This window comes from Atractosteus spatula, chromosome 13 (assembly GCF_055471065.1).
Source record: "Atractosteus spatula isolate fAtrSpa1 chromosome 13, fAtrSpa1.hap1, whole genome shotgun sequence".
Classification (NCBI taxonomy): domain Eukaryota; kingdom Metazoa; phylum Chordata; class Actinopteri; order Semionotiformes; family Lepisosteidae; genus Atractosteus; species Atractosteus spatula.
The window spans coordinates 8738348-8749973 of NC_142718.1; the positions used below are offsets into that span (position 1 = coordinate 8738348).

The 11626-nt window shown below is 40.1% G+C and overlaps 1 protein-coding gene across 1 annotated transcript; it reads left to right on the forward strand.

The window, feature by feature from the left end:
• The first annotated feature begins 2244 nt into the window (after nucleotides 1-2244).
• LOC148821759 (uncharacterized) lies at nucleotides 2245-10785 on the forward strand. Its single transcript, XM_088931260.1, has 2 exons — nucleotides 2245-2628; nucleotides 5989-10785. Exon 2 carries the CDS (start codon nucleotides 6170-6172, stop codon nucleotides 7364-7366), a length of 1197 nt encoding a protein of 398 aa, XP_088787386.1. The 5' UTR covers nucleotides 2245-2628; nucleotides 5989-6169; the 3' UTR covers nucleotides 7367-10785.
• Nucleotides 10786-11626: the final 841 nt, after the last annotated feature.

Here is an 11626-nt window from a genome sequence, read left to right on the forward strand (position 1 = left end):
GATCAAGATGGCCACCAGTCACCTTTCCTGTTTGTAGTATCACACAAATGATCTTGAAGGGAAAGGTTACTGGTGAGCTATCTATAAATCACCGATGTAAGGTTAGTTGTTTTGTTTAAGTGAATATATCACAGTTGCAAGACTCTGTTAAAATTTATAAGTTATTTTGGGATGGTTAAACACTTTATTTTGATCAATCTGCCCATCTCTGTTAAGAAAATGTGAGCGAGTCCCTTTAAGAGGATGGTCCTTAAGAAAAGGAGGGACTATAAAAGGGACTGGGAGAGCTCAGTGTGGAGAGGGTGCCTTGGAGGAAAGGTGTGGACAGTACTCCTGTGAGGGTTTTTTTCTGTTATCCCTATTTTGATGGCAATAAATCCAGTTTTATTTGCATTTGAAGACTGCTGTGTGGAAGTTTCTTTTCTTTTGAGCCAAACCTGGTCACTTGGCCAGTGACAGTTTGATACAGCACCTGTCTTATCATCAGAAACTCATGACATACGGTATTAAGAACTTTTCAGTCAGAAAACAAAAGAGTACCCAGGTTGAACCTAAGGTGCTATATGTTGAAGGTGCTGAAATAATACATTTGAACTGTATCAATCACACATCAATTAGCACTGGAAGAAAAACCAGCAGACATGGTAGTCAGCTACCAGGCCTGGGAACTACTGGTGGCCTAAATAGTTGCTGCTTTTCATTCTAGCTGAGCTCTTTGCATTACTGAGTCCTCAATTATATTGAGATATTTTTGTTCAAAAGTTGAAGATCTTGAGTTACTTACAGTATGGAACACAATTAAAATGCAACTCCCAACATATTCAGGAACTGAAAATAATTCAATTTAAATTAATCATTAGGTCACTAAGAGGATCAAGAGCTCAGCTGGAATGGAGTCTCCAGGACCAGGGTTCAGCATGTCTGGTCTAGATTGGTTCCATACTCTGAAGCAGTGCTACTCAAGGTACAGGCAATCTAGTGTGTCCCATTACCCAGCTCCTTAATTAATTAATTTCTTTTAATTGGAAGAACTGGTGAAAAGTCGTTCTTTGAATGAAAAGGTCAGAAAAATGAAAAGCAATTGATTAGTTGATTAGTTCAAAACAGTAGTAGTGCGTGTCTAAATCCCTAATATATGTACATAAGCTATTTATTATATCAATCACATATCAAGATTCAGCTAAGCAATTGAGAGCTGGAGCATTATTTTATTGATAAATTACAAAATTATCAACTCAGGCTTCAGTTGAAAGTTTTGTCTGATTTATTTAAAATGTTAAATTTAAAATGAATATTTATTTTTTTGTCAAGAGTTGTGAATTTTATCATCCAAAGTGCACATTCAGAATTTTCTCAGTTAAATGTTAACCTACTTTTGATTGTTGGGAAAGAAATGATTTAAGTCAGAATGGTAAGTACCTGTACTGTTTTGTCCACCTGTGGTGTTCACTATACTGGCTACTATATTGGGCTGACATCAAACACCTACTAAAGCAGAAAGACTCATTCATGATATAGAACCCAAATGGGGTTGCTTTCAGAGTAATGTGCTAAGTATTGGTTTAATAGAGGATAGCACAGAACTAGAGTTATGCATTCAAATTGCCACTTCCATGATTTGTGCTGAACCAATAGTGGGCAGATAACTGCAAAATGCATGGCCCACACCTGTATTGTCCTTTAGGTGAATCGCTGCTGACCTTACTTTGATGGAATTGAAAATAAAAGTCATTTTAAACTAATAATGTCCCAATCTGAGCAGGTAATAAACAAAATCACCAAACATTTTATGTTTATCATATTGCCTTATACTGTTGTTATAAATGTTTAAGGCAGTGAGTGAACCAGCTTGGAAAGGCTTTATTAAATGTTAGAGTACTGTATGAATAAATGTAAAGGTAACTGTATTTGTATATCTGTTTGTAGAGTCATTTATTGTGTTGGCGTAAAAATATATTAAGTTTATGTCTCTAAATTCAGAGGTGTAGCGGACACTGTTTTTCAAAAATTAAATCAAAAATAATTCCACGACGTTTTTTTGACAACGCATTTAACAAAAAAACTACCCAACTTAAATCTCGCAAACCATCGTAAGGTATTTTTTTCCCCTGACAACGAAGTGTTATGTATTTTATTATACATAGTGCGGAACAGAAGGCTACGTAGGCTTAAGACAATGAAATCATAGATAGCATAAAAAAAATACGTTTATCATTTAATCACCTGACAGTAGCAAAGTTTTTCCTCTATTCAAGATGGCTGAAATGCCATGCATTGATGTTTGCGCTGACCGGGCAGAGATTATTTACATGTAGGCGGAGGAAGACGCATCTGTGTCGTAGTCAACGCCAAATTAAACAAAATTAAACTACATCAATTATTGGATTCACGACATGGACGACTTAAGCGATGTATAGCAAAGGCCTTTTTGTTGTCGAAAATAAACTAGTGTATGGAAAACTACCTACGCTCCAAGTGTCATGTAGGAATAACTGCTGCTTTATTGCAATCTCCCTTTTCCAAAGAACACCTTGTCTGAATTATTATCCTTCTATCCCCACTACCGACCCGCTGTGTTCAAACGTCAAAGTTGCCTTTGGCTTTCGTTACAGAGAAAAAAAAAACGAAGTAAGTAACTCGTCTGCGTTTGAATAGCTGTTTTTAATTTTCTTTTTCGCGCTGATGTGAGGGAGGTCTGTGTGCACGAACTAGACGGGAGTTGTAATAAAAGGGAATACAGCAGCCATTTCATCACTGCTCAGTAGCGCTAGTGCACTGCGACCGATAAGACTACGGGCCTGGTAGTTACTTTGGTTTATTGACAGGGCAATTTCATAAACTTTTAAGTGTGTTACGCCATAAAGCAGTCTTTCTGTTAAAAGTGTACAAGCACAGCTGTTTTGGGCTTCAGCAGAAAAGGAATGCTCCGGCCATGATGGCTGCCATATTCCCTTCGTGGGGTCACATACTGTATTCCTGCATTCCAGCGCACTGAAAACGAGCTTCCGAAATATATTTAGGCGTACAACAGGCCACTTTTGCAGCGAAATGCCTTTGTGCTCGGTGGGGAATCCGTGTATAATGCGGTCGTCCTTCACAGCACTTTAAAGAGGCGTTATTCAGTGTGTAAGGATGAAGCCGTAATTGCTGTCACGTCGTCTTTTCTCCATGCAAAATAATCCCGAACATGACATGTACCACAGATTTGGTAGTGGAGCAAAGGCATTCATAAAATAGTTTTCTTGGTAACCAGAATGTTTTTGATATTGCAAACGTGGGGAAAAAAAAAAACTATTGTCAAGTAGCATATCAAAGTTAAAACTTCCTCCTCAGTTTTAGTGAGCCTAAGACGCGCAACTATAGAGAACAGCATGGAAAATAATAAGCTATTAAAACTAAATTAGACGTGCAAATATATAATATAATTGTAGTATTATTTAAATATATAATATAACTAGTATCTTTACCATTACTGTACGGTGAATACATAACAATAATACTGTATGCCTTTACAAACCCATTAAATAAGCTGTGCAACAAAGCACCATATGTAGCAGAGCTGTCTATAGTATGATGCAGTTTTGCGGTTGTGGTAACCAGATTCCTGAAACTTCCTAAATGATTTTTTTATTCATTTTGAAGACTTTAGCTGAACCATATTAAAAAGCTTTGGAATCTTTAGCGCTCTGTCGACTCAGCTTTTCACTGAAAACACGCCACACAAAAATACTTGCCAATACGAAACATATAACGGGGGGGAACTTCGCACGTTAAAGGATAGAAAACTAGAAATCAAGTAAAGATAATAAACGAGCAAAAAAAGAAAGAAAAGAGATTGGGATTTTTTATTTTGTTAAGAAGGCATATTAAAAAAAACTACATGGTGTCCAGATGGCCTTAAATTCACCATTTACACCTGATTATTATCTGCCTGTAGAACGGATTCATAATTCAAAATTTACCTTGCTACTTACCTGCAATCCTTACCACTAAAAACTTGCAGAATTCTTAACAGCCTATACAGTATGTTTGCAAATGTTGGTCCTCTTTTAACAAGGGCCTTAAACTCGCCTATTCAAATTAATAAAATAGCTGGCTTAGTAACCAGAACACTTTTGTGTTTCACATACGTGAAAATGTTTTAAATAGCAATAAATGAAAACTTCTTCCTCAGTTTTAGTAAGACTAAAGCACTCAACTGTGTTTCAGAGAGAATGCAGACACACTAAAAACTCAACAGTATCGAAAATAACATGCTATTAAAAATAATTTAGAAGTGCACTTTTAGAAGTGCAAATAGTGTCTTGAGCTTTCATTTGAAACTGTTTATTTTAATTGTCATCTTTTGATTGCACTAGTTATTTTATGTTCCGCAACACATTAATACAGTCTTCACTATTATTAACAATAATACTTTATGAATTAAATACAAATTACATAACAGTTTGTTTCATATTCTAAATTAAGTACCTTTTTGGGTTCCAGTGTCCTTGATAATGTAAAATAGTTTCCTAGAGGTTCAATAGCAGATGAAGAGAAAATGCATATGAATAAGCATGCATTTAAATTGATTTGAAACTTTCAGGTAATTCATTTGTTGTTGTATGGAAAGTGTTGCTTAGATTCTCCCCAAAAGCTGTTTAGCGCATAGTCCAAGAAAGACTTCAGTTAATCTAATTATAGAAGTTCAGAACTAAAATACTTAGCCTGTCTAGACAATTGGTAGTGAGGAAGGACAAATAATTCTGAAAAGCTTTTAATATTATTTATTGTATTTAGCAACTTTCCTTTGATGTTGAAATCACTGCAAAGCATATTTTTATGATAAGGCAAAGAACAATTGAGATTAAACCCCTGTAAAATCAAAGACAGATGATGTAAAAAAGTACAGACTCATTTAAAAAATCTGATGTTTTTTTTTTAATCAAAGAATTCCTTGAGTCAGGTGCTCACCTGCAGGAGACCTAATCCACCATAGTATAGTGCTTAGCATCAGGGACAGTCAGGAATCCAGGATTCAAACTATTCAGAGTATTCAAACTGTGCATCTATCCAGGTATCTACCTATGGGAATTTCATCATCATAAAATGTTTTGTATTATTAAAATCTAAAAGATCTGAAACTTTATTTCACTGTAATACAGAAATGATCTAGCTATTCCAGGAACAAAATCATACAAGCTTTCTCACTTCTTGCAGAATTGTGTAATAGTTCAAATTAAAATAAAAACTGATCTGTATGAGCTTAAATCATCTGTAACGCTGTGCTGAAAAGTAGACATATACTGTAAGACATCAGTTTATATTTCTACTAAGGTGATAAGACAATACATCAACTAAAGGGGCGGAGTGGTGGCTCTGTGGCTAAGGAGCTGCGCCTGTGGCTGGAAGGTTACCGGTTTGAATCCTGCAGCCAGCAGAGGAATCCTACTCCGTTGGGCCCCTGAGCAAGGCCCTTAACCCCAACTGCTCCAGGGGTGCCGTATAAATGGCTGACCCTGCACTCTGACCCCAAGCTTCTCTCCCTGTCTGTGTGTCTCATGGAGAGCAAGCTGGGGTATGCGAAAAGACAAATTCCTAATACAAGAAAATTGTAATGGCCCAAAAAAGTGATATAATCTCAAAGGAATTGTCGTTATCTGATTTGGGACTAAAGAGGCAGAACAACTTGGTTGTTTCACTGCTAAAATAAATAACAAAATCTAATAAGAAACTGGAAGCTATGGTTGACAAAAGGTGATGAGAACGTGTTCTTGATGAAGAGGGAGATCCTTTTCAGTAATGACACAACGGCTAACTCCATAAATCATACACCAATAATTTTAGGTATAAAAGGCCAGAATCCATTTCATGTATCTTTTATGTAAAAACCCTAACCCCAAAATGTATTAATGGGTTAAGACCTATGCTAGCAACGAGCAAAGTGCTCATCTTGAATCATTTGCTGTGGTTGGCAGCTTTACAGTCCCTTTGTTTTATGTCTTGCAGAATTGGAAGGAGAGTTCATGTTTGGATCCCGTTAAGAATGCAAGTCATTTTTAACGGTTTAAACCTCGACCCTTACCCTGAAACCCCGACCAAGTCCGGAGGCGGAATTAATTCGTTGTGAAAACCATGAAAGCGTTACGTTAAACAAAACGCACGCACGCGAGCAAAGAAAACGGAAACGATGACAACGATGAACAACAGCAGCTACTCCCTGCCCACCATGGTTCCCAACAGCTCAGTGCTGGACACCATGTCCATTGGCAGCAGCACCCCGGTTTCCGGCGGAGAAGAGGGTCAGGCCGTGCTCGTGAGCCGGCCTTACAAGTGCTCCGAGTGTGGGCGCTCCTTCGCCCAGCTGACGGAGCTGGAGCTCCACGAGATGTCCCACGCCGCCGAGCGGCCGTACACCTGCGATCTGTGCGGCAAGACGTTCGCCCAGACCTCCGCGCTCACCAAGCACCAGCGGGTGCACACCGGGGAGAAGCCGTACAAGTGCCCGGCCTGCGACAAGTGCTTCGCCCTCTCCTCGGGCCTGGTGCTGCACAAGCGCATCCACACGGGCGAGCGGCCACACAGCTGCCCGCTGTGCGCCAAGACCTTCATCTCCTCCTCCCACCTGGCCCTGCACCTGCGCTCGCACACCGGCGAGCGCAAGTACAAGTGCAGCATCTGCGGGAAGCTCTTCCTGCAGTCTTCCCACCTCGTGCGCCACAAGGCCATCCACACGGGGGAGAAGCCCTTCAAGTGCCCCGAATGCGGGAAGAACTTTGGCCGGGCTTCCCACCTGAAGACGCACCGCCGCCTGCACACGGGCGAGAAGCCCTTCAAGTGCTCCGAGTGCGACAAGGCCTTCACCCAGAAGGCCGGGCTGATCATGCACCAGAGGCTCCACACGGGCGAGCGACCGTTCAAGTGCGACAGATGCGGCAAGGCCTTCCGTTCCTCGGCCCACCTGATGTCCCACCAGGCCCTGGAGTCCGGGGAACGCAACTTCCGGTGCGCCCAGTGCGACAAGGCCTTCAAATCGGCCTCCTCCCTCAAGCAGCACGAGAAGACGCACGAGAGCCGGGAGCCGTACCGATGTGGCGTGTGCCACCGCTCCTTCGCCCGCTCCTCCTACCTGCAGCTGCACATGCGCACCCACAGCGGCGAGCGGCCCTACCACTGCATGGTCTGCAACAAGACCTACGCCAAGATGGCCACCTTCGAGCGCCACTGCCGGCAGCACCAGCAGGAGAACGGGGACGAGGCGGCGGCCGACGACGAGGACGAGGACGTGGAGGTTAAGCGCAAGCCGCAGCCCTCCCCTGCCCCGCCGTCTGAGGTCAACACCAGGGCCAAAACGAGGGCCAAAGCAAAAGGCAAGAAGGGAAAGTAATAAACACATCTGGCCACTTGGCTACTTCCGTCTTCTTAGACAAACACACAGCTTATAGCTAAATTAACAAGAACAGACTGTTTAAAACCCAGGATGTGTAGCGTAGTGAATCACGATTTCTTACATTACCGGTGCCTATTTTCAACAAAATTCAGTCAAGAAACAAAAATGGTTCTTCTGTAAGGCAAAATTTTGAAAGTTGTTTTGTGATGTGGTATCTGGGGGGTACCAGAGCATCATGAGGGTTCTGACTGTATTCGGATTTTCATTTGGCACTGTATTGTACTAAAAACTGTATGTATAGCGAGATAAATATAGCTGCAATTCCTGAGGGGGTCTAAAGACCTCATAAGCATTTAAAATGTCATAAGAAATGTGCTTTTGCTAAGAAGGAAGCATCTTGGTCTGGGTGCTAGAGTATTCTATTTTCACGTGATCTATTTTAGTGCAATAACATTCATCCTTTTATTTGAAAATGTTTTTTTTCAGTCACTTAAGCTTTTCATTTTCTGTGCAAATAATTCTCAGAAACATGCTCGATGTTCAAGACTAGTGTTTTCAGGTGGCCACTTTCAGTGGTCGTGGGGTCAGTAAAGGTCCAGACACCATTCAAGTTTAAAAGGAGATTTAGAACACAACAAGGGCCTGGCAGTGCTTTGTTGCTGAAACATCATGAGTTCAATTTATAAATCCATTTCCAGCCTTCACAAATAACAAAACCCGCACTTAGCAAAGCCTTTCATTTCAAATTGTCAAACAGCAGCATAAGAGTCTGCAATTTAATGACCCGACGTGGACTAACTCGTCAATCAGGCGCTCAGGATGAATGAAAGATGAGAGTCTTCTGTTCTCATCGTGCTTTGATTTCTGGACCTGAAACGATGTAAAATGTCAGCTCTTAGATGTAATTGTGGGCTCAATATTTGGTGCTGCCTTCTTGTCTAGTGAAAACTAGATAGCTGCATATGAAGACTTACAGTAAGTCAAGAATTAATTTTAGACACTGAGGAAGGAACTGTCGATTATAGACTATATCAAATAATACAGGATTATATTCTTTTGGATATTCCTTTATTTTGAGACCGTACCATTCTTCAATACCTAATTATGCATAAGCTACGTTAATACGGTAATACATCTTAAAAGTCAGATATCTAGTATACATGCGCAGATGCCTGACAGTGAACACTAATTATAAGTGATGTACAAGGAAGCAGCAATCTTCAGACAGCAAGCCGCTGTCTTCAATCTTTCAAGACTGAACTACCACACTTTCAATATATGTTTATAGGAAGAGATAAAGGTTTATTCCATGCTGAAAGGAAAAGAAGAGAGACAATGTTTCGGCTGTAGAGCCTTGTTTGCAGCCTGCGCATGCTGATGCAACTACCTACTTCCATATACAGTACATTTATTGCATCTTGGAGTCTCCACAGCTCTTCTGTCTGTTTTGAACATGTAGATGCAGATCATTCCATCATCAGAAAGCCAGTATTCCTGGTAGGGGTTGTGGCAGAGAATGCAGACTGGACTACACTCTGGAAGAGACACTAGTCCATTACCAGACAGGCACACAAGCGAGCAGCGACACTCTGGAGACAATGTTTAAACTAGCCAGCATGTCTTTGAACTGGAGCACCTGGGGAAAACCAAGACGGACATGGGAAGTAGATGCAAGGGCCACACCAGGCGCACCAGGCTGGGCTCGAACCCAGTACCCTAGAGCTGTGAGGGGGTGGTACTACCTGCCACACCACCTGTAGGCTTAAATTTAAGCCATTATTGTTTTTTTATGTACGCAGAAGACTGAAGCTAATGTTCTCGACAACCTTTTCATGTGGAGTCAAAACACTCAGTGAAATCAGTGGTTTTAAGGATCAGTGACTTCAGCTGTTTCTCATCTCTCACTGATGTTCGCTCACAGAAGTTTCACCTGTGCCAGTTTTTTTCCCCCCATTCTTTTATGAGAAGTGAGTCATGTAAGAATATTTTTTTTTTCTAAATGGGGGGTCAGTGTTTTTCCTTTTAAATCCCTGTAAACGTTTTTTTTTGCCAGATGGAGGAGTAATATGTTTAATGACCTAATTCAGTTTAAATAAGGATTACAGTGTTAAAATAGGAAAAAGGACAAGCTGTGTTTCTATATTTACTGATTAGATTTGGAAACCCATATACAGTACAGGAGCTCTGCTTACATGAAGGTCTAAACCTAAAGGTATCATTATTAATTAAGACGCAATGGTTTTGCCAAGTATAACAACAATATCCAGACAAATCAATTCCCTAACTTCTCAAACGGTTTGCATGAATCAAGCTACAAGAAATGCCTGTTTATTTGCTTTTTCATTGATTTCTGTTTTTTTAAGAATTATTGAGTAAGGCATCAATAAAAGTAAAGTTAACTTCAAGTCGCATATCAGGTGAGGTGACTGTTAATTAAATTTGACGATGCTGATTGGCAGACAATGCAAAACCTTTGGTCGCTTTGTATCTGCATGATCTCCAGAGTTACTGCTGTGTGGAGGCAGATATCTATTATCTATGTAAGATATCCATTAATAAGTCTTATATGATATAAAAAGTGTTAGACAGAAGATTAGGTCTTCTATATCAGAAGTAGGAACCAGGTATGTTTACAACTGAAAACTGTCACACTGTCAGCCAGGATCTTGTTTTGAATTAGTCAAATCACCCCACACAGTCCTTTAGGAGAGAAGGGGCATGGAAATTATTCCACTGTGCCAGAGATAGAACTACCACAGTCAACTAATTGGAATCGCCAACGAAACTTTTCCTTTGTCGGCGTTTCTGTATTCTACTTTAATGCGCACTGCAGTACGGGTTTCTCTGTGCAGTTCATCCCTTTCCTGATACGTTTCCTTCTGTGTAAAGTGTTAATAGCCAGCACCAGTAATAAGCTCGTTCCTTACTGAGTCAGTTGACAGCATGTGGAATTTCCTTATTTACCTACACATTGTGTCATACACAGAGTGTGGGGAGTAGCCCTCCTGGTTTTCATATATTTGCATCACTGGTACTTGAATGGGTGGGGTGTCTCGCTTAGGTACTCTTAGGAGTTGCAGAAGACTATCATATATTGTTACTCCTTCTTTTATTGAACTGGTTTACAGTATGTTCGGTAACAAGAATAGTGTCACAGATGCAGCACTGTCAATAGGAATTAGAATCTAACAATGACGATGTGCAATTGAACAATATGGAAGAATATACTGTATACTGTAGATTATTTGTACAGTTTGCTTTTTTGAACATGCACTTAGTAAACTGGCTGCAGACGAATGTCAACCAAGTATAGAAAAGTGTTATATAAAACATAAATACCTGCTTTGCACTTACAGTACCTGTTTTGTACGGATTGCTGCATACTTAACGATTAAAGAAGACTGTCTTTTAACAAATCCCAGTGATTGCTCCCATTATTTGCTTGTCTCAGTTGTTTGTGATTCCAGAATGTCAGTTCATGACAAAAGTGATCAACATAAGACATGTAACAAAACAGAGGAGGGCATTTGGCCCATCTAGCCAATTTGCAAGTAGATAATTAGATCTCATCCTCACCCATGACTAATTTACACTAAATGTAATCTGCCAGGTGTTTGCTCAGTCTGGGTCTTTGTCAAGCCTGCTTGAATATACTTTGTAGCTGCTACAGCGTTTGCTAATCTTCCCAGTTTAGTATAATCTTGATAAGCTTGATCGTAACAATATACTATGGATCATCAATATAAATCAGAAAAAGCAGTAGTCATGATCCCTGTGGTACAGCATTAATTCTGTCACCCCAATTTTAATGCTTTCCTCTTATCTGTTCTCTGTTTTTTATGCATAACCAATTGTCAATCCAAAGACATGCACCTTTATGCAGGACTTTTATACTAAACACCTACACAATAAAGAACAATATCACTGTTTTTTTTTTTCATTTCAGCTTTTACATTGCATTTGTCCTGCATATTCCTAGATATGATTAACTGTACGTGAACAATAAAAACAATGGATTGTGCAACTGTTTGTAGGTGGCCAAGCATTATACGGTGTATACAATATACAGGTATATAAACTTTTGTACAGGGCTCTACATTGGGAATCAAGTCCAATAAAAGGTACTTAAAAAGATAGTGAGAGAACATTGCGACTTTCAGTTAAGTGGACTCGCTAGGAATATTATATTGCTTGTATACTCTTAATGCTGAATACCTGAACATCAGGTAATTTTCTGGCATAACCCAGCATGTGGAT